The sequence below is a fragment of the Paroedura picta genome, chromosome 2 (assembly GCF_049243985.1).
Source record: "Paroedura picta isolate Pp20150507F chromosome 2, Ppicta_v3.0, whole genome shotgun sequence".
Lineage (NCBI taxonomy): Eukaryota > Metazoa > Chordata > Lepidosauria > Squamata > Gekkonidae > Paroedura > Paroedura picta.
This window is the reverse complement of record NC_135370.1, coordinates 86,010,886-86,032,413: the sequence shown is the minus strand read 5'-3', so window position 1 is coordinate 86,032,413 and position 21,528 is coordinate 86,010,886. Positions and strand designations below refer to the sequence as shown.

The following is a 21,528-nucleotide window of genomic DNA, read 5'->3' as shown; positions in this document are numbered from 1 at the left end:
TAGACTGCCTCCCCCCCCCCCCCAGTTCAAATCGTAATTCTACTCATATGGACACACATACTGCACAAAGGCTCATTCTTCTCCAGCAAGAATAGATGACACGGAGCAAAGACTTCCCCCATTGACAGCCAATGTGACAGCCAATGAACTTGGGACAGGGTCCAAGTGGGATGTTGTATCACATTCAGAATTTAAAAAGTTACTTCTGGTGTGGATTATTCAGAGGTGTTTTCAACAATAACTATACGTTCTCTTGAACAAAGCTTGAACTCAGTGACACCTTTAAGACCAATGACGTTTTATTCTGGGTATACGCTTTAATGTGCATGCACGTGTCTCCAGATACAGGTATGAAATAAAATGTTGATGTTTTTTAAGGTGCCCCTGGACTCAAACTTTATCCTGCTCTTCAACATTGAATTTAATACATTTTCTTGCTCTTGTTCCTGACCAAGCCAGTTCTCAGAACTCAATCAAAATGCTTTCAAAAAGTATGATCAGTCTACAAGAATTGGTTCAGGAATTTCTTACAACATGGGGTTGGTGTGTTTGTTTGTTTGTTTATTTGTTTAGCTTCTATCCCACCACTCTCATGAACCAGCTCATGACAGCTAACAAATTATAAAACCCTACATTAAAATCCACCATAAACCAAAACAAACAAACAAACACCCCCTTACCTTTAAGAACATAACCAATCCAAGACAGCTGCAGCCAACCCTTCCTCCTGGATCTCATACAGATGGATTTTTGCATTAAAATAGCCAACAAAATCTGCTCACAGAGTAGACCCAGCAGAGCAAGCTCTTTTGTTTCCCTCTCCTATGGCAGCCCATAAAGCCTTCTATAACAGTGCAAGTGGAACCTTGCAGTAAAGAGGGTGAAATCAATTGTAATTGCCACCCGACTTCTCTAGACAGATGTTCCAAAGGAACTACTTGGCTGGATACCAGCCAATAGCAAGTTCAGACACTATGACTAAATGAGAAAGTATTAGCTAATAGACATCTACTTTAATGGGATTCTGCTGTCAATGAGGATTGTTACAAAACCTTCAACCGCCAAGTAATACCATCCCATTTGGCTTTTATTGACTTGCCACCTGTACATAATCCAACATTAATCTCTACTTTTGTGGACAGAAGGATCTACTAAGTTGTTTCTCCTGCCACCCACCTCGCATAGACTAGCACAAACTGGATTGGGCCAGGAAAGGTTCTAATGAACTGCCAAGTTTTACAGTTTTCAAAGGAGTAACTATGCAATTTCCCCCCTTCTCTATACTACAATAGGCTGGCACATCTTGTCTCTTGAACTGATTACCATGCAATCTAATTACACCTCATGCGGACTTCAGGTTCCTTCAACATAAATTCCTCCCTCCCGTTTTGTATTGAATATCCAAGATAACAGAGACTTCCTGAAAACACAGAGCTTGCATTCACTCCTTTGTTAGACCTAAACTATTATTCTATGGCTTTTGGATCTTTTTTTTATTGACCAACAGTGCTGCCTACAATGTTTCTGTCTCTTTACTCATGAGACGCACTGCCACCACGAACATCGAAAAGCATGATCGGTGCAATATATATTCACCAGCAAAAAAGACACTGTCTAGCAGCTACCTTTCACTTTGCATTCAATGTAAACAAAAACAAAAACAAAAAACCAACATAAATATCAACTGTGTCCCAAAAGAGCTCAGATCTGGGGAACTACTATTGTAGGAGTTGGAAGAGGGGTCTATCAAGCAACAATACATCTTCACAAACACAGTATCCCATGATTTTAGATGAAAACCATGCACACCCCAAAAACATTTATTTTTACCAATATTTCTAGTTACTAGATTGCCATTTTCCTACATCATCAGAAAAAGAGGAGCAAAAATGTATATGCCAAGAACAAACTGTTTTTCACTGAAGATTAGGACACTGACCTTCATGCATGAATAATTACATTTAACAAAACCTCCACACACTTCCTTTCAGAGGTCATAGATAACCAGAAACATAGTGACCCTCTTTCTACAAAGCTGCCAGAATTAGAAAAGTTAGATGTATAAGAGACAGTGCTGGCTTCATTCAAAGGGATGTATTCAATTTCAAGCCCTGCAAAATAACTAGCTTCCTAAAACCATAGTATACTCTTCAATTTGTCAAAGAGTAATTTTTTTTACAGCCTTTGAAAATTCAAGTGAAATTAGACCCTCACTTTGGTTTAACATCCTTACCATTGTTCTCCTTAATATTTGCAAAAGGCCCCTGTGGGCAGAGCCCTATCCGGGATACATCCAGTGTCTGGACTGCGCTTCCAACCACACAGACAAATCTGGCTGCACCCAGACCGGATTGGACCAGCCCCTGAAGTGGCTACCTCCAGAAGACTGTCGCGAGGCGCTCTGGCAGCCTTGCACCCAGACCCTGCCTGACTACCAAGGAGGGTGATCCTGCCCTGCCCCAGCTGCCAAACAATGTGTGCCAATGTGTGACTGCCGCAGGCCGACCATGCAGAGTGACATCACTTACATTACCTGACTGTTCTGAAATTAGCACCTGAAATTAGCCCGTCAAACTGGTTTTGATATGACCTATACAGCCAAAGCTAAAAATCTAATTTTGGCTTCAGTCACAATATCCATTCCCTTGAATAATCACCAATGTGGTGAACTGATAACTTGGGTTATAAAACGTATATTGTACTGGTTTTGCACATTGGGAAGTGGGGAATAAAATCACAAACATACCATAATCTACATGTCATCTCCTGAAAAAGCATTATGACTTTGAAACTGCAGAACAAAGTTTGAGTCCAGTGGCACCTTGAAGACCAACATAGCTACATACCTGAACTTTGAAACTGCCAAGCTCGCTTAAAATATATACTAGTAGTGGCATCTATTCATCACAGTACATTGTACAAAATAATGTAACTCTGAACATGGAAGTTTCTCCACTCAAAAATAAAGGACTGAATAATCTCTAACCCATCTATGTCAAGGTGGTGGGAAGCTACAGGCAAGAGACTGGTCGGCATGCAAGAATGGTGGTGAGTTGTGGAACAGTATCAACAACTACCATTCCTGACTTGCAGCAGATAAGTCCAGCAGTCCTTCACATTCAGGGATCTCACTTGGTTATCAGCGAGCCTTCTGTATCCAACTAGAAATACTGGCAAATTAAGTACTAAACTGGGAGGGGTAGCAAACATACCAGAAGACAGATGGAAAGGGTGCAGTCAACATTTCTAAGGAAGATCATCCAGCTCCCCCAGATGCATTTCAAATGCCAGAGTGAGATTGGAAACAGGTATGCAAAGTGTGGAAGATAAGATCTATATACTATCGATCCTCTATTGGCTGAAGTTAACCTATGACCCAAAGCGATTGTCTGCTTTGATCTTAAGAGACAACTTTCAGTCAATTTGGCTAAAAACTGTGAAGCGGAAACTATCACAGCTCGGCTTTATGGAACAGCAGCTAGCCAACTTACACCAAGATCAAGCTAAATCCATAATTAAACAAAGGGCCAAGGACATTAGTCGGCAAAGTGATCTAGCGAAAACACCAGAGTTTCTGTGTCCAGATAGGATCTGTTTCAAGCTTGTTCCAGCCCCATATCTGTCAGACCTAGAACTTAACACCCATAGAAGGGCCTTCGCCCAAGCGAGATGTTCAGCTCTACCTACAGCTGTGTTGGAGGGGCGTTATAAAAAAAACCCTCTTGCTCAGCGACTCTGTCCTTGTGCCAGCGGATGGATACGAGTCAGACGAACATGTGCTTCTGTTCTGCCCCATTTATGATACCATCAGTTGTAACTTTATTCAGCCAATTTTGAACACCTACCCAAGATCTTACTCAAAGGAGAAAGTCAAGGTGCTGCTTCAAGACGAAGACAGGCAAATAACACAGCTAAATTTTGCACTGCCGCCATGAAACAGCGTACTATGTATGTGGATCAGAAAATTTCTCTCTGATCCAATTTCAAAAGTACACAGAGCCATTTGTCACTGGCAACATAAACTATGTTTTAAATATTGAAGGTAACATCTTAAGTTTTTATGTTGTCAGATCTTTAAAAAAATTTAGAGTACTATTACTGTTTTTAAATTGTCTGAGTTTTTAATTGCTTGTATTTTAATTTTGGTCTGAACGACCATAAATAAACATTGATTTATTTGATACCAGAAGACAGAATCAGAATACAAGATGATCTTGACAGGCTAGAAAACTGGGCTAAATGAATAAAATGTATTTCAATAGTGATAAATGTAAAGTTTTTCATTTAAGTAAGAAAAATCATTTGCATCACTATAGGATGGACAAAACTTGGCAGTAGTACACGTGAAATGGTTCTGGGGGTCTTAGTAGACCAGGTACTGCACATGAGTCAGTAATGTGACTCAGTCACTAAAAAAGGCAAACAGGATTCCAGTCTGTATTAAAAATAGTAGAGTGTCCAGATCATATGAGATAATATTACCGCTTTACTCCTCTCTGGTAAGACCTTACTTGGAGTACCATGTTCAGTTTTGGGCACCACAATTGAAGAAAGATGTAGAGAAACTGGAGCATGCCCAGAGAAGGGCTACGAAGATGGTGAGGGGTTTGGAGACCAAGTCGTATGAGGAGAAGTTGAGGGAGCTTGATCTGTTTAGCCTGGAGAGAAGATGACTAAGAGGTGATATTATAACCATCTTCAAATGAAGGGCTGTCATAGAGAAGATGAAGTAGAGTTGTTTTCTGTTGCCCCAGAGGGTTGGAATTAATTCAAAAGATTTTTCGGTTCAACATACAGAAGAAGTTCCTGACAGTTAGAACAGTACTTCAATGGAACAGGGTTCCTCGGGGAGGCGGTGGGTTCTCCTTTGAAAGTTTTAAAGCAGAGGCTAGTTATCTGACAGAAATGCTGATTTTATTAACCAATGCAGATGTGAGTGGGTATGCGGGAAGGGATGTGCCAGTGTTTGTCTCTTGTGGTCCTTCCTTGTATACCCAGGGAATTGCTGATCATCACTGTGGAATGGGTGAATTTTCTCTAGACCAGACTGGATTCTGGAGATTTTTGGTGAAGGGGTGGGGGGAGAATCACTTGGGCATGAAACTGGGGTCACTGTGGGTAGGCAGGTGGTAGTGAATTTCTGCATTGTTCAGGGGGTTGGATTAGATAACCCTGGAGATCCCTTCCAACTATGATTCTAAGACATTCCCCTTTTAAAGCCACTGCATTTCAATAAATGCCACCTACATACACAAACCCCCTTCAAGGATCGCTGCCTTGTTGTGGCAAGGGGGCTTGCGTAGCTCAGTGAAGCTATGAGCTATGCCGTGCAGGGCCACCCAAGACGGACAGGTCATAGCTGAGAGCTCTGACAAAAGGTGATCCACTGGAGAAGGAAATGGCAAACCACTCCAGTATCTTTGCCATGAAAACTCTATGGACAGTTCCAATAGGCATAACGATATGACGCCGGAAGATGAGCCCCTCAGGTCGGAAGGTGTCCAATATGCTACTGGGGATGAGCAGATGGCTAGTACGAGTAGCGCCAGAATGAATGAAGCGGCTGGGCCAAAGCCGAAAGGACGCTCAGTTGTGGAAGTAACTGGTGGCGAAAAGACAGTCCGATGCTGTAAAGATTTTTATTCCATAGGAACCTGGAACGTCAGATCCATGAATCAAGGCAAGCTGGACGTGGTTAAACAAGAAATGAGAAGACTGAACATCGACATTTTAGGAATCAGTGAACTAAAATGGACAGGAATGGGTGAATTTAATTCAGATGACCATCAGGTATACTACTGTGGACAAGAATCTCGCAGAAGAAATGGAGTAGCCTTCATAATCAATAAGAGAGTAGGAAAAGCAGTCTTGGGATACAATCCCCAAAATGACAGAATGATCTCAGTTCGAATCCAAGGCAAACCATTCAACATCACAGTGATCCAGGTCTATGCCCCAACCACTGCTGCTGAAGAGGATGAAGTTGATCAGTTCTATGAAGCCCTACAACACCTTATAGAAGCAACGCCAAAAAATGATGTGCTTATCATCATGGGGGATTGGAATGCTAAAGTAGGAAGCCAAAAGATAACTGGGATAACAGGCAAGTTTGGCCTTGGAGTACAAAATGAAGCAGGGCACAGGCTGGTAGGATTTTGTCAAGAGAATACAATGGTCATAGCAAACACTCTTTTCCAACAACCCAAGAGACGACTCTACACATGGACATCACCAGACGGTCAACACAGAAATCAGATTGACTATGTACTCTGCAGCCAAAGATGGAAAAGTTCTATACAGGCAATAAAAACAAGACCAGGAGCTGATTGTGGTTCAGATCATGAGCTTCTTGTTGCAAAATTTAGGCTTAAATTGAAGAAAGTAGGGAAAAGCACTAGGCCACTCAGGTACGAACTAAATCATATCCCCGACGAATATACAGTAGAGGTGACAAATAGATTTAAGGAATTAGATCTGATAGACAGAGTGCCTGAAGAACTATGGACGGAGGTTCGCGACATTGTACAAGAGGTAGCAACTAAAACCATCCCAAAGAAAAAGAAATGCAAGAAATCAAAATGGCTGTCTGAGGAAGCTTTACAAATAGCTAAGGAGAGAAGGGAAGTGAAAGGCAAGGGAGACAGAGAAAGATACACCCAATTGAATGCAGAATTCCAGAGAAAAGCTAGAAGAGATAAGAATGCCTTCTTAAATGAACAGTGCAAACAAATAGAAGAAAACAATAGAATGGGGAGGACCAGAGATCTTTTCAAGAAAATTGGAGATATGAAGAGAACGTTTCATGCAAAGATGGGTATGATAAGGGACCAAAATGGTAGGGACCTCACAGAAGCAGAAGAGATTAAGCAAAGGTGGCAAAATTATACAGAAGAACTATACAAGAGCGAGCTTAACATCCCTGATGACCACAGTGGGGTAGTTACTGACCTGGAGCCAGACATCCTGGAATGTGAAGTCAAATGGGCCTTGGGAAGTCTGAGCAACAATAAAGCTAGTGGTGGTGACAGCATTCCAGTTGAACTATTCAAAATCTTAAAGGACGATGCAGTAAAAGTGCTACACTCAATATGCCAGCAAATTTGGAAAACTCAGCAATGGCCACAGGATTGGAAAAGGTCAGTTTACATTCCAATCCCAAAGAAGGGCAATGCCAAAGAATGTTCAAACTACCGCACCATTGCACTCATTTCTCATGCTAGCAAAGTTATGCTCAAAATCCTACAAGCTAGGCTCCAGCAATATGTGGACCGAGAACTTCCAGAAGTACAGGCAGGATTTCGAAGAGGTAGAGGAACTAGAGATCAAATTGCCAACATACGCTGGATCATGGAAAAAGCTAGGGAGTTCCAGAAGAACATCTACTTCTGCTTCATTGACTATGCTAAAGCCTTTGATTGTGTGGAGCACAACAAATTGTGGCAAGTTCTTAAAGAGATGGGAATACCAGAGCATCTTATTTGTCTCTTGAAAAATTTATATGCAGGTCAAGAAGCAACAGTGAGAACTGAACATGGAATCACGGATTGGTTCAAAATTGAGAAAGGAGTTCGGCAAGGCTGTATACTGTCGCCTTGCCTATTTAACTTGTATGCGGAGCACATCATGAGAAAGGCGGGATTAGAGGAGTCACAAATTGGGATCAAGATTGCAGGGAGAAATATCAACAACCTCAGATATGCAGATGATACCACTCTAATGGCAGAAAGTGAAGAGGAACTAAAGAGCCTGTTGATGCGGGTGAAGGAGGAGAGTGCAAAAGTTGGCTTGAAACTCAACATCAAGAAAACAAAGATCATGGCAGCCGGCCCTCTCAATTCCTGGCAAATAGATGGGGAAGAAATGGAGATAGTGACAGATTTTATTTTCCTCAGCTCCAAGATCACTGCAGATGGGGACTGCAGCAAAGAAATTAAAAGACGCTTGCTCCTGGGGAGGAAAGCTATGGCAAATCTAGACAGCATCCTAAAAAGCAGAGACATCACCCTACCAACAAAAGTGTGTTTAGTCAAGGCTATGGTATTCCCAGTTGCAATGTATGGCTGCGAAAGTTGGACCATAAGGAAGGCCGAGCGTCAAAGAATTGAGGCTTTTGAACTCTGGTGCTGGAGAAGACTCTTGCGAGTCCCTTGGACTGCAAGGCGAACAAACCGGTCAGTCCTAGAGGAGATCAGCCCTGACTGCTCTTTAGAAGGCCAGATCCTGAAGATGAAACTCAAATACTTTGGCCACCTCATGAGAAGGAAGGACTCCCTGGAGAAGAGCCTAATGCTGGGAGTGATCGAGGGCAAAAGAAGAAGGGGACAACAGAGAAGGAGGTGGATGGATGGAGTCACTGAAGCAGTAGGTGCAAACTTAAAAGGACTCCAGGGAATGGTAGAGGACAGGAAGGCCTGGAAGATCATTGTCCATGGGGTCGCGATGGGTCGGACACGACTTCGCACATAACAACAACAACACATACACAAAAGAGGCAGAATTCAAATGTCATTAATATGAAGAAATGTGCTTGATGACCCCAACTCAGTATTTATCTTTTTTGATTAGAAATGGGCTGTAAAAAAAATAAGTTCTGTTCTTGAGGACACAAAACACATTTTGACCACCCTCAGATTTTATAAAACCACACTAGCAGCTGAACAATTCGAGACGTATTTCAGAAGTTCAGAAACTAAGGAGGAAGAGTTTACAGAACAAGTCCAGAGTGGCAACTCAGGTAGCTTGTTTCATCAAAAATAATCAGGATCCCTGTAAACTCTTAACAGAACAGTGGTTTTATTTCAGCATATGCTTTTATGTACTGGAGCTCACTTCATCAAATGCATGCAGTAACTCTTCACTAAGCAGACATATATGAGGCTATGCGGGGGACGGGGGGGGGGGAAGAAACCATAACAAGAGACATAATTTATGTAATCACGGAAGTATAACAATAATCCATTACAACAGAAGTAATTGGCACTTTAGTTTTGCATTAATAAATATTAGCATTGTACTCTCTGCCTATTAAAATCAGTCTACTGTAGAAACTTAGCATGGATAAATGAACAGTGAGTATCTGTATATGAAGCTCCATTAAGCAACATGGAGGGTCCAAAGGGCCCTTTGAGAATCGTGTTCATAGCCAACAGCTTTCAGATGGATGGGAAGCAGATTTCATGTAACAGGTTAGCTTAACTTTTAAACAAGTCCAGCCAGGAAGTGCATTCCATACAGCTGCTCCTGTCATGTCTTTGTACTTCAATCTACGCTTAACAGAACAGAAGAGATTATCTTCATTGTGTGCTCACTGCAGATTAGCGTAATTTAGAGCTTCCTTTAAAAAAAAACACACAGATGGCCAATTCCATGCACTTATTAAAGGAAATGATGGCGCAAGCAACTTCAACTTCTGCTTCCAGACCAGGCTACCAATAAAAACTACCATATTTAAAATGGAGGCACTTCTATTTTGTTTTTGTTTTTTTAAAAAAAGAAATGTCCCTTGAAATTCTAAGACTACATAGCTCTGATAAAGTAAAAGCCACCCGTAAAAATGAAACAATGATACGGAAACTGTACTGAATGCCAATAAAATAATACAGCAGCCCAGAATGCTAAGGAGATCGGTGTAATGAAAAGGCTAGCCTGCTGGGGTTTCCTCCCACTCCTTTCCTCACCCATTTGTCAATTTCAGTTGTAGAAAAAGCCACAGCTGTTACAACATCTCATTGTGCATAAACATGGCTTAAAAGCACAGAAAGCTGCTTGTACAATTCTCTTCAGTCACTCCCAATTCTATACAGAACAGGAATGCAAGAACTGCCAGAGTCCAGCCCAAATCTAATAAAAATGCATCCACTGAGCAAGCCGAAGGTTGGTTAACAGCATTCCAAGACAAATGCTTATATAGCCTCATACTTATCACAGGTAAAGGATAATCAAAGACAAATGAAACTATGGTGAACTGCGAACTAGAATGAGCTCTTTATCAGGGCATAAAAATTCTGTTTATCAGCATGAGCACGTCTAGAATCTCTTACAGAAGCTTTTATTATATATGTGCTTTTAATTTTAAAGCATGCATGGGGAGGTATACTGAAACAGCACTTCATGCATTTGCCGGTGAAAATAACAGGAAAAGGGGAGGAAAAAGAACGTCTCAGGAACAAATATTTTTTCATACTATTACTAGACAAAGTGTAAAGACAAAGACTCATACTACTCTGTAGTGAGAGCCAGTTTGGTGTAGTGGTTAGGAGTGCAGACTTCTAATCTGGCATGCCAGGTTCGATTCTGCGCTCCCCCACATGCAACCAGCTGGGTGACCTTGGGCTTGCCACGGCACTGATAAAACTGTTCTGACCGGGCAGTGATATCAGGGCTCTCTCAGCCTCACCCACCCCACAGGGTGTCTGTTGTGGGGAGAGGAATGGGAAGGTGACTGTAAGCCGCTTTGAGCCTCCTTCGGGTAGGGAAAGGCGGCATATAAGAACCAACTCTTCTTCTTCTACTCAAACATACCAAATAACTGCCAGTCAAGCACATTAGTGCCAAGTTTTCCCATGAAACTATAATATAGTTTGGCCTATTTACAAGTATAGATAAACGAACTGAACAGAAAAGTACAATTTTGGAAGCCCAATAGAGAGGTGTTTGTGTTTGTGTTAAACAATCTCATGTTAATTCTGGCAGCCTCCTCCACCCAGGCATGAAGTGCCACTATCCCTTCCATTTTAAGTGGCTCATGTGGACTCCAACCATTTGTGGGGCACTATCATACTCCTATTTTTTACACAAAAAGCACTGAAGAGCAATTATGCTCCAGCAGACCAAAGAAGAGTTTGCTTAAGTTTAAGAAATCAGCACTTTGGGTAGCTCCTTCTAGATAAATAGCAAACATACCAAACAGAAGACTACCAAGGAACCAAGCAAGTAATATGAATTAAACAAAGTCAACTGAGAGTAAAATTTTACTCAACATATCTCAACAAACTGAAGTATAGGCTAAACTGATTGGAACACACACACACACACTTAAATTAATTATATTAGAATGCTGCCACTCCCAGCTGTCTTGTGGCAGCTAACAATAAAACATACAAAAAACCCCTAATACCATGCAATACAATCCTGTACTCCCCAATCCCTAACTCCTTCCCCCCCCCCCCCAGTCTGCCAGATCCACTGAGGTCCCCAGGGATGATGTTGCAGATGAGAGACTACTCCAGAGGATGGCAAGATCTTCTGTTTGCCCAACCTCAACCAAAAGCCTAGCAGAAGAGCTCCGTCTTACAGGCCCTGTATAGATCAGGGATCACCAATTTATTTGGCATAGGGAGAAAGATGGTCCTTCATGATAGCAAGACAAAATGCAGTACTCACAAAACAACATCACCATGTCCCCAGGAATCTCTGATCTTCCAAACATACTCACTGCAGGAGTATAAACACAGAGAATCTGTGTACAAATGACTATGGGAAGAATCCAATTAGCTTGGTGTTCCTTCCACTACCTGTACTTTGTTTTCTTGTCAAGAATAGCAGTAACTGGATTTATAAAAGCATCTTATCCACCAAAAACTCATAGTTATTTCCCTCCTCCTCACACACTTATTTGTATGGACACTAATACAGGCATTTTATCAAGAGCAGCAGATAAGGTTTTTAAAATGTCCCCTTCTTTGACCAACAAAGAGCATATTGCTTTCTCTCACTTTTCTAAGACTACCATAGAACAGCATTCTGCACTTTGTTTCCGTAGTTGTAAGACAGGTGTGTGTATACACAAGCTTCTAAGAATTCACCAGGCAACTAGTGTTGCTTTTATGGCTCTTCCTTTCCCTTTACCAATTGCTTAAAAAGGTAAAGGTATCCCCTGTGCAAGCACAGAGTCATGTCTGACCCTTGAAGTGACGCCCTCTAGCGTTTTCACAGAAGACTCAATACAGGGTGGTTTGCCAGTGCCTTCCCCACTCATTATGGTTTATCCCCCAGCAGCAAGCTGGGTACTCATGTTACCAACCTCAGAAGGATGGAAGGCCGATTGCTTACCTCCCATTAATTCCTCCTTCTCCTATGCAAGCGGTGACATTTAGCATTTCTGTTCTCAGCCTTTACATGGTGGGGTCCCTTCATGTGCCAGTGTTTCCTCTAGGATAATTTCTAAGTGCACTTTGCCTACAGTGTTTGTAAACATTGGTTCTCCTAGCATAGAATTTAGATTATGTCCATATGAGCACTGCCGCAGGTTCCTGCAATTCCGGAAAAGCACAGCAAACACAAAGCATACAAGTAACATGGCTTCTGTCAAACAGGGCCATCCCAAGGGAATGTGGGGCCTGGGATGGCACCTTCCCCCAACTGTGGAAGAATTCTAGGTCTCATGAATGTTGCACAAGGTGCTACCTAGCAGGTACAGCAGATACAACATGGATCCCCCCCCCCGATGGACAACTTCTTTGTGAAGTCGCAGAGGTTTGGAGTAGTTGCCCTATCTTAGGGATTATTCTGCTTATCAATGTGAGGCAACAGATGGAAAAAGGTACGTATTCTGCATGCATCACCTAGGGTTGGAATCTGCCAATACACTACAGTAGTTTTATATAGCTGAACAAGTATCCATGGCAAATGCTACTTACTGGGCTACAGTGTGTATATTTCTGATACAATATTTGGAGTAAAAAGTTCAGTTCTGAATGAAAGTAAGATTTCACACAAAATTCCCAGACCTGCTAATAAAGTATATTAGTACTCTGAACAACAGTATGAAGACAGGGAAAAGGTAACTTTTAAAGAAAGCAATTAGTTCTTTTAAAAGGCACAATATAGAAATGTTAAGCAGGTAGTCTCCAATTCATCCATTCTAAGAAAGAACCCAGGCTGCTGTACACATTATGATTGCTACAGGAAACATAAGCACTTCTTGTAAACTATGGCATGTGCCTGCATGTGTGCACCGACTGATACACTGGCGCCTGTGCCTCCCCCCCGGTGCTGGCTGCATCAGCCTGGAGCAGCCGATTCGGACACCGCCGGACACAATATTTTACCTAACACTTCTAGGTTTCTTCCCCTACCATCATAATGCTTAGCATATTTAACTACATCAAATCTACTGCCTCAAGATATTAGACAGCCGGATTACAGTTAAAAAGCAACACTTTCAGACAAAGTTGACCTCTAATTAAATGAAGAACACTTCTCACTGGGACATTTTGGAGGGCCCATAATCAGCCAGTGCTGAAGCAGCTGCATTGGCTACCAGTGGTGTTCTGGATTAAGTTCAAGATTTTGATTATGAACTTTAAGGCCCTTTGTGGTCTGGGTCCAACATACCTGAGGGACTGCTTGTCTCCCTATGCCCCCTGTAGGGCTCTCCACTCTGTGGGAACTAATTAACTGGTGATCCCTGGCCCACATGAAGTGTGCCTGGCCTTGACCCCTGTCTACTGAAATGAGCTCCCAGAAGAGCTGAGGGCTCTGTTGGAACTACTGCAGTTCTGTGGGGCCTGTAAGATGAAACATCCACCAGGTATTTGGTCAAGGCTAGGGTTGGGATATCTTGGGTCCTCCCACCTCTCTCCTGAAGTCTGTATAATCAGACACTGGACATCTTCATCCCCCAGTGTTATGGATCCTGTGATGAGGGAGATCGCAGAGCCAGAGGCTGCCTTTTGAGGGGAATATTGTGGTTATAACTCTGCTGCCATCTGTTAAGTAATTACTTTGAGGTTTTTCCTGGGTTGTAACCCCCCCACAAGCAAGCCTTGGCCAGGAGCAGCGGGAAATAAATCCAAACATAAATTTAAAAATATAATATAAATACATGTACTCCCACCAAGTGTGCAAGTCCTACTCATTTCTCCAACCCATTAATGTTTTGGAGAACACTCAAATTATTATAAGTATATTTAGGATGTCATTTATTATCCCAACACTTGCTGCAATTGTAATATTTGGCTTAAACAATACCTTTTAAAGTTTCATACAAAAAGAAAATGATGAAGTATAACACTAAAGACTAACTGAAATATTTCTATCTCACTGAAGAAACTGGATGACCATAGAATGTTCCTTTGCATGTGTTTTGATTTCTCTTAGTAAGGAGAATCTTCTAGTAAACCTTTGGATCCATATGCTGAGCTCAATTTTGACAGGTACTGAGGAGAGGCAGTGAGTCGGGCCATCAAATCTGCCCACAATTCTGATTTTACAGATACAATGCCTCTCCTTTTTTGCCCGTCAAAATACAATACAGGGCATGGATCTGAGGAGCTTAGTTTTACTGCAGGATTATGAAGCATTTCTTCAGCTAATCCCCTTAGAGCACCATCTATGCAGGAGACATTCACATTTTGAGAATTTTATTCAGCAGCTCAAAATATCTCCACTTAGCATACCAGACTGGAGACAACTCTCCCAACAGACACCTTAGATGAGCAATGCAATCTTAAACACTCCCAGATAATTCAATGTCAACAAGAGTGTTTTCAGTGCGTATACATACAGATTTCCAGCCTTAAATCCAATACATCCAATACGTCATAAAATGCTCTTTTTATTAAATGCTGGATGACGACAACAACAGCAGTAATGCAGCTACCTAGCTATTATGTAAAAATGGCTGTAATGTTTCTCCAACTTGGATTGTTAGATAATAGGTCCCAAGTGTAATTTGGCACCTGACACTTCAATCATAAAAGCAAGGTGCCCAGAGACCCACAAAGTCACTTCCAAACAGCCATTTCCCTAAGCAACAAATGATAAACACATAATCAACCTACCCAACAAATTGAGATTATTTAGAGATTATGGACCAGCCACCAAGAATTGGCACAGGTATTCCAGCAAGTGTCATGCCTAGTTAGCCACCACTATACTAGCCTCCACTGCGTGAGGGCTTTCAGACACTTCCGGGTAGAATACTTGGAACTGACACACAGGAGCTCCTGTTTGGACGGCCTTGGGAGTCTTACTAAAGTCTTCTAAATAATAAAATTTAAAGCATCTCTCACCAGCAATGACAAACAGGATAATCAACACATGCTAGATATGTGCAGCAATAGAACATCCTCAAGTAATTTTTAATAGGCGAGATAATTTGTTCCTCATCATGGCTGAATTGAAACATTCTGAAGCCCCAGGCTATGTCAAGTTTAGGAGGTCCCTTAACATCAGGAGCATCAGACTAGCATATGAAAGACCAAGACTTGATTCGTGCCATGGACGCTCTAGGTGACTCTGGGACAGTCACACTCTCTCAACTGAAACTACCTCACAGGGTTGGTGTGAGGACAAAATGATGTTAGTATGTTTAGGCTGCCATTGGGGAGGAAGGCAGAGAATAAATAAAGTACATTACCACAAAGTGATAAATTTAGTAATTTTTTGTATATCTGAGGCTCTAAACGAGGCTTTCTCAACAGAACGGGAAGGGTTTCCTGAATGTGTGGGAGTAAATTAATTCTTATATATTTTTAAAAATTTTGTTACATTTTATATATTTTTAAAAATTTGTTAAACATTCTCAAAATTTGACTATAGTCAAATCAACCCCCCCCTCCAAAAATGCCCAATTATGAGCTGGGAGAGACGCCAGGTGGGCATGTGTCACCGCTATGTTTTCCAACCATATCCATGCCACTTCTGGGGTTTCTCAAAGAGGTTCAGCCATACTGGACTTAATACTGACCAAGAGGCAAGAGTTGGTGGATGGGATGAAGGAGGTGGGGACCCTAGGGGGAAGTGACCATGTCCTCATAGAATTCCTTTTGAGATGGGGAGCCAAGGAAGCTTGTAGCCAGACACGGATGTTGGATTTTCATAGGGCAAACTTTAATAAACTCAGAGACATGATGAGTGTCATACCATGGATGAGAATGCTGGAAGGGAAGGGAGCATGTGAAGGGTGGGCGCTACTCAAACAAGAGCTATTGCATGCTCAATCAATGACTATCCCAGAAAGACGAAAACACTGCAGGAGCTCTAAGAAGCCTATTTGGATGAACAGAGAACTTCAAGAGGAACTAAGAAAGAAAAGGGAAATGTTCAGGAAATGGAGGGAAGGACAGAGCTCTAAAGAAGAGTACCTACAGGTTACTAGGCACTGTAGATCAATAATCAGAAAGGCCAAAGCTGAGAGTGAGCTAAAATTGGCCAGGGAAGCCCATTGTAACAAGAAAAGATTTTTCAGTTATGTGAAGAGCAAACGTAAAATAAAGGAGGCAATAGGCCCACTGTTGGGTGCAGATGGACAAACTCTAACGGAAGATGCAGAGAAAGCAGAAAGGCTCAGTGCCTATTTTACATCTGTTTTTTCCCATTGGTCAAAGGGTTTAGCCACATCTAGAGATGGCAGTAGCCAAGGGATAGTGTCTGGGTGGCAGGTTGACATAGAGAGGTTGTTGAGAAGCATTTAGCTGCACTGGATGAGTTCAAATCCCCTGGGCCGGATGAAATACACCCAAGAGTGCTCAAAGAACTTTCCAGAGAACTTGCAGAACCCTTGTCCATCATCTTTGGGACCTCTTTAAGGACTGGAGATGTCCCGGAGGATTGGAAGAGAACAAATGTTATTCCGATCTTCAAAAAAGGGAGGAAGGATGACCTGGGAAACTTCTGACCAGTGAGTCTGACCTCTGTTGTGGGGAAGATAATGGAGCAGATATTAAAGGGAGCGATCTGCAAACATCTGGAGGACAATTTGGTGATCCAAGGAAGTCAGCATGGATTTGTCTCCAACAGGTCCTGTTAGACCAACCTGGTTTTCTTTTTTGACCAAGTAACAGGTTTGCTGGATCGGGGAAATTCGGTTGATGTCGTTTAGTTGGATTTTAGTAAAGCTTTTGATAAGGTTCCCCATGATGTTCTGATGGATAAATTGAAGGACTGCAATCTGGATTTTCAGATAGTTAGGTGGATAGGGAATAGGTTAGAGAACCGCACTCAAAGAGTTGTTGTCAATGGTGTTTCATCAGACTGGAGGGAGGTGAGTAGCGGGGTACCTCAGGGCTCGGTCCGGTACTTTTAAACATATTTATTAAGGATCCAGATGAGGGGTGGAGGGACTACTCATCAAGTTTGCAGATGACACCAAATTGGGAGGACTGGCAAGAGTTCAACGAGATCTGAACACAATGGAAAAATGGGCAAATGAGAACAAGATGCCATTTAATAAAGATAAGTGTAAAGTTCTGCATCTGGGTCAGAAAAATGAAAAGCATGCCTACTGGATAGGTAACACTGTGTGTGAACGAGACCTTGGGGTACTTGTGGATTGTAAACTAAACATGAGCAGGCAGTGTGATGCAGCGGTAAAAAAGGCGAATGCCATTTTGGGCTGTATCAACAGGGGCATCACATCAAAATCACAAGATGTCATAGTCCCATTGTATACGGCACTGGTCAGACCACACCTGGAGTACTGTGTGTGCAGTTCTGGAGGCCTCACTTCAAGAAGGACGTCGATAAAATTGAAAGGGTACAGAGGAGAGCGACCAGGATGATCTGGGGCCAAGGGACCAAGCCCTATGAAAATAGGTTGAGGGACTTGGGAATGTTCAGCCTGGAGAAAAGGAGGTTGAGAAGGGACATGATAGCCCTCTTTAAGTATTTGAAAGGTTGTCACTTGGAGGAGGGCAGGATGCTGTTTCCGTTGGCTGCAGAGGAAAGGACACACAGTAATGGGTTTAAAACTACAAGTTCAACAAATCAGGAAACATTTTTTCACAGTCAGAATAGTTCAGCAGTTCAGCCTAAGGAGGTGGTGAGCTCCCCCTCACTGGCAGTCTTCAAGCAAAGGTTGGATACACACTTTTCTTGGATGATTTAGGATGCTTTGGGCCAATCCTGCGTTGAGCAGGGGGTTGGACTAGATGGCCTGTATGGTCCCTTCCAACTCTATGATTCTGTGAAGAATGTTTCAGAAGGTTCTCAATGGTAAAAAAATTTGAGAAAGGCTGCTTTAAACTACAATTCAGTTTGCAAGTGCATCAATCTAGCTTGGCTTCTCATTGTTTAATGTATCTGTAGAGCTGGGTTTTGTGAAACCCTGGGTTTTCTTGAAGGCTTTGGAAGGGTTACCCAAATGGATGGGAGTTAATTCTATATATTTTTAAAATTGTGTTAAACATATATGGTCATCATGTCAACACACCTAATCCTCCCTAAATGGCAGAGAATGGTTCTGGAAGGGGTGGGGAGCATGTACACAGCTATGCTTCCCAAACACATTCTGCACTACTTCTGGGGTTTCTCAAAGCTTGTAGAATGTTTCAGGGGTTTCTCAATGGTAAAAAAGTTGAGAAAGTCTGTTGTAGAGAGGATATGTTGACATAAGTACACAAAAGGCCATTATTAAGCATATATAATGTACAATTAAACAATGTACAATTCTTGACACTTGCCAGCTCACTACTGGCATTTCACCTTAAAAAGTCTCCTGAAGATACAAGCCCTGCTGCCAAAAGAAGATTATGAGTACAGGTTAGCTACACAGCAGGTAATTTGTAAATCCTCAGAACAACTGTACAGAAACCAAGCTAATTTGACTAACTGGCCTCCTAAATTCCTGCAGTTAAGCCACTGTAACTCAGGGCCATTCTGCACCAGGATCTATGTAGCAAATTGGTTTTGGAACGAAAAAACGCCATTTTAAATAGTGGAATTCGTCTTTATGCATACCTGCCTTTGTAGTGGAATCCAGTTGCGTTTCTATCGTTTCCCACAGGTTTCCGGTCTCGGCAAAAATCGCTAGCCAGGAAGCGATATTGCCGAGCTTTGTCCCGCCCCTGGCCGTCGATCAAACGAGCAGCCAATGGGCGGCCGTTATCATGCTCCCGAAAAGCCCCTTTCCCTTTAAGGAAGGTTTAAAAAATACACACACGTTGCAACGAATCTGCGTTGATTCGTTACAACAGAGAGACCCATCTAGCTAGCAGGTGGTGTTTGAGCTGCCGTTTCATTGTTGCCACGCTCCCCCTGGGTGAAAAAAAAATAACCCCCACCCCGCACAGGCGCGATTTTTGGCCGAAAATAGAGTGAAAAATAAAGGGAAAATAAATCAGCAAAAGGGGCTGTGTGGTGCTTGGTGACTTAAAACAGCTCTGGGGAGGGACTGCAGCCGGGGAAGCCTCACTGGGTAAACCAAGGCTCGCCGGTGCATTGATCTCCGCTCGCTCCGAGAAAAAAAATGGCGATCACTTCGCTGGAAGATCAGAGGAGAGAGCCAGGGGGAGGGACTTTGCAGAAACCGCAACAATGGTAACACACAGAACTTTCCCGCTAGTGTTGCAGATTGGTTGCAAGAGTGTAGCACTTTCCAGTGGGTGAATCCACTTTTTGGGATTTCCCCGAAAGCGCTACAACGAAGCGCTTTTTGCGGATCGGTTTCAGGAGTGTGGCAGATTGTCAACTACATTGTGCATAACAGCAAATTAGTAGTGATTTCAATTTGCAACCATTGTGCAATTTTGAACGAGTGCGGAATGGTCATCAGTTTCTGCTTGCTGGTTTGTGAAATAGTCTGGCAACAAACATATTCAGGGGCAAGATTTACATTAATCACTTTTAGAACAGATCTTACAAGAACAGTTCAGTGCATATATTCTCAGCTTAACATTGGTGACAAGCAATTTAAATATAGCAAGTGTTTATGCTGGTGATATTAGCTTTTTTTCCCCTTTAAAGAAACTCTAATAGGTACAATGCGTTTCTTCCCTAAATACCTAACCTCCCGAATGGTAAAAGATGATGCATACTTTTAAGCTGGCACATCTCTACTTGCTCGTGACTTCAGCCTAGCCCAGAATAGGGGATCCATCGCTCATATGCATCCCTCCCCCACCCGTCTCAGGAAGCAGCTCTCGTGATTCTGCGCGTGCAAAAACAAGCCATGCAGGGAACAGAGAGAGAACCCCCTCCCCAGAAAAGCCCCCAACACGTTACAGCGTCCTCAAGACCCCATCACCCCAAAGCCTTGTAAACAGGGCTCCTCCCTGCGAGTTCCCACCGCGCTCCCTCCTCGGGGAATGAATGGGGCTTCCCCTCTCCTGCTGCACTGAGAAAGAGCCCTCTCCTGGGAGGAGAATCACCACCCATTCCCGGCAGCTGACACGCAGGACACGGGACTCCAGACACGCGTCGAGCCCCCGAGGGCACCGAGCCCCCGCGGGGCACGCCGACCCCCAGACCCAGGCGGGCGGCCAGCGCTTCCCACGATCCTCTGGGCACGCACCCCCCTCCCCCCCTTGGGAAAGGACCCTCCCGAGCGCCACTCACAGTTCCTGATGTCGGAGATGAAGACCGCCAGGCCCCGCATGCCATCGCCCTTCGACACCGCCGGCATCCTGGCGACAAAACGCGCAGCTCTGCGCTATGGCCGCTACTCGCTACAAGGACCTTTAGCCTCTCGAGCCGCCGCTCCACCCACGCCGCGGCCGCTCCGCCTCCGCTTCCGAGTCCGCGCAGGCGCGAAGCCTTGGGGCCCTCGTCTCCCGCTCTCGACCGCATACAGAGCGCAACGCGCCCCCTGGTGTCTGGAGACGGGCGTGGGAAGTAGGCGGGAGGCTCGCGCTCTGGAGTGCGGCTTCATCACGCTTTTAAGCCTCGGTATGCCGGGTGTGGGTTCGCTCGAGTTAATGCTTGAGGTTGCACAAAGGTTGGTTGAAAACGCAGCCCAGACACTAGAGAACTCGTTACTCTGTGACGCCTGTAGTATTTCTAACAAAAGATTTTACAACACTCTTGTTCTTGGACTATTATTTACCTAGATTCAAGTGGTCTGAAACAGCATAACAAACCAAAATCAGAGTCCAGTGGCACCTTTAGTTAGCTTAGGAACATCCTCATGTTTTTCAAATAATCTCCAGTGTTCTGATTGTCTCTTTGGAGGCTTCCTGCTCTGAGGAGCACACTTCCTCCCTGCTTGCCTCCAGAAGGTACAGAATATGCTGAATGAGTACAAAAAAAGTTTATTTCTCTTCTTAATAAAATTATTATTTTAAGCACCTGGGTTTTGCACCCCTCTTTGCATATTTAATATCTGACAACAAAATCCACATTTAATCCATATTCAGTCTATATATCTAAATTAAAGCTGTACTTTTATGCACGAGTTTATAAAACTCAGGCTAAGATCTTTCTTGTCAAGTGGGATTACAAGTGGACTTTAGTTTAAATTAAGAATCATGTACCATTATGGTGTGGCGGGTAGTCACACTCCCTAGCCGCCCTGGCTGGCAGTTGTTTTGTTGGGGTGGGCTTGTAGTTATTTTCCACCATACTGTTTTGTATTTTCTATTCTGTAAAGTTTTATTGAGGTTTTAATGGTGGTTTTAAATGGGGATCTTTTATTTTACTGAGACAGTTATGTAACCTGCCACGAGACGGATTTGCTGAGAGTGGTGGGCAATAAATTAAATTTACATTTATCCAATAATCTGCTAGCTTAATTTTTCCAAAAAATTGTATTTCTATCATTTATTTAAAAGAATCATATTGTGGAGTAGGAATAAAAGATATTTTAAAAGC

At 42.9% G+C, this 21,528-nt stretch overlaps 1 protein-coding gene across 7 annotated transcripts in view; it reads right to left on the bottom strand.

Moving 5' to 3' along the window:
* AP2A2 (adaptor related protein complex 2 subunit alpha 2) overlaps positions 1-20,466 on the bottom strand; it is a 69,148-nt gene extending 48,682 nt beyond the window's left edge. For 2 of the 7 annotated variants that reach the window (XM_077321438.1, XM_077321441.1), the window contains exon 1: positions 20,278-20,466. In XM_077321438.1, coding sequence (XP_077177553.1) covers positions 20,278-20,344 — 67 coding nt within the window. In that variant the 5' untranslated portion in view covers positions 20,345-20,466. Of the gene's footprint in view, positions 1-680; positions 817-20,277 lie in introns of those variants that run through there. The other 5 variants (XM_077321439.1, XM_077321442.1, XM_077321436.1 and 2 more) reach the window with 3 other exon arrangements.
* Between the last annotated feature and the right edge of the window lie 1,062 nt (positions 20,467-21,528).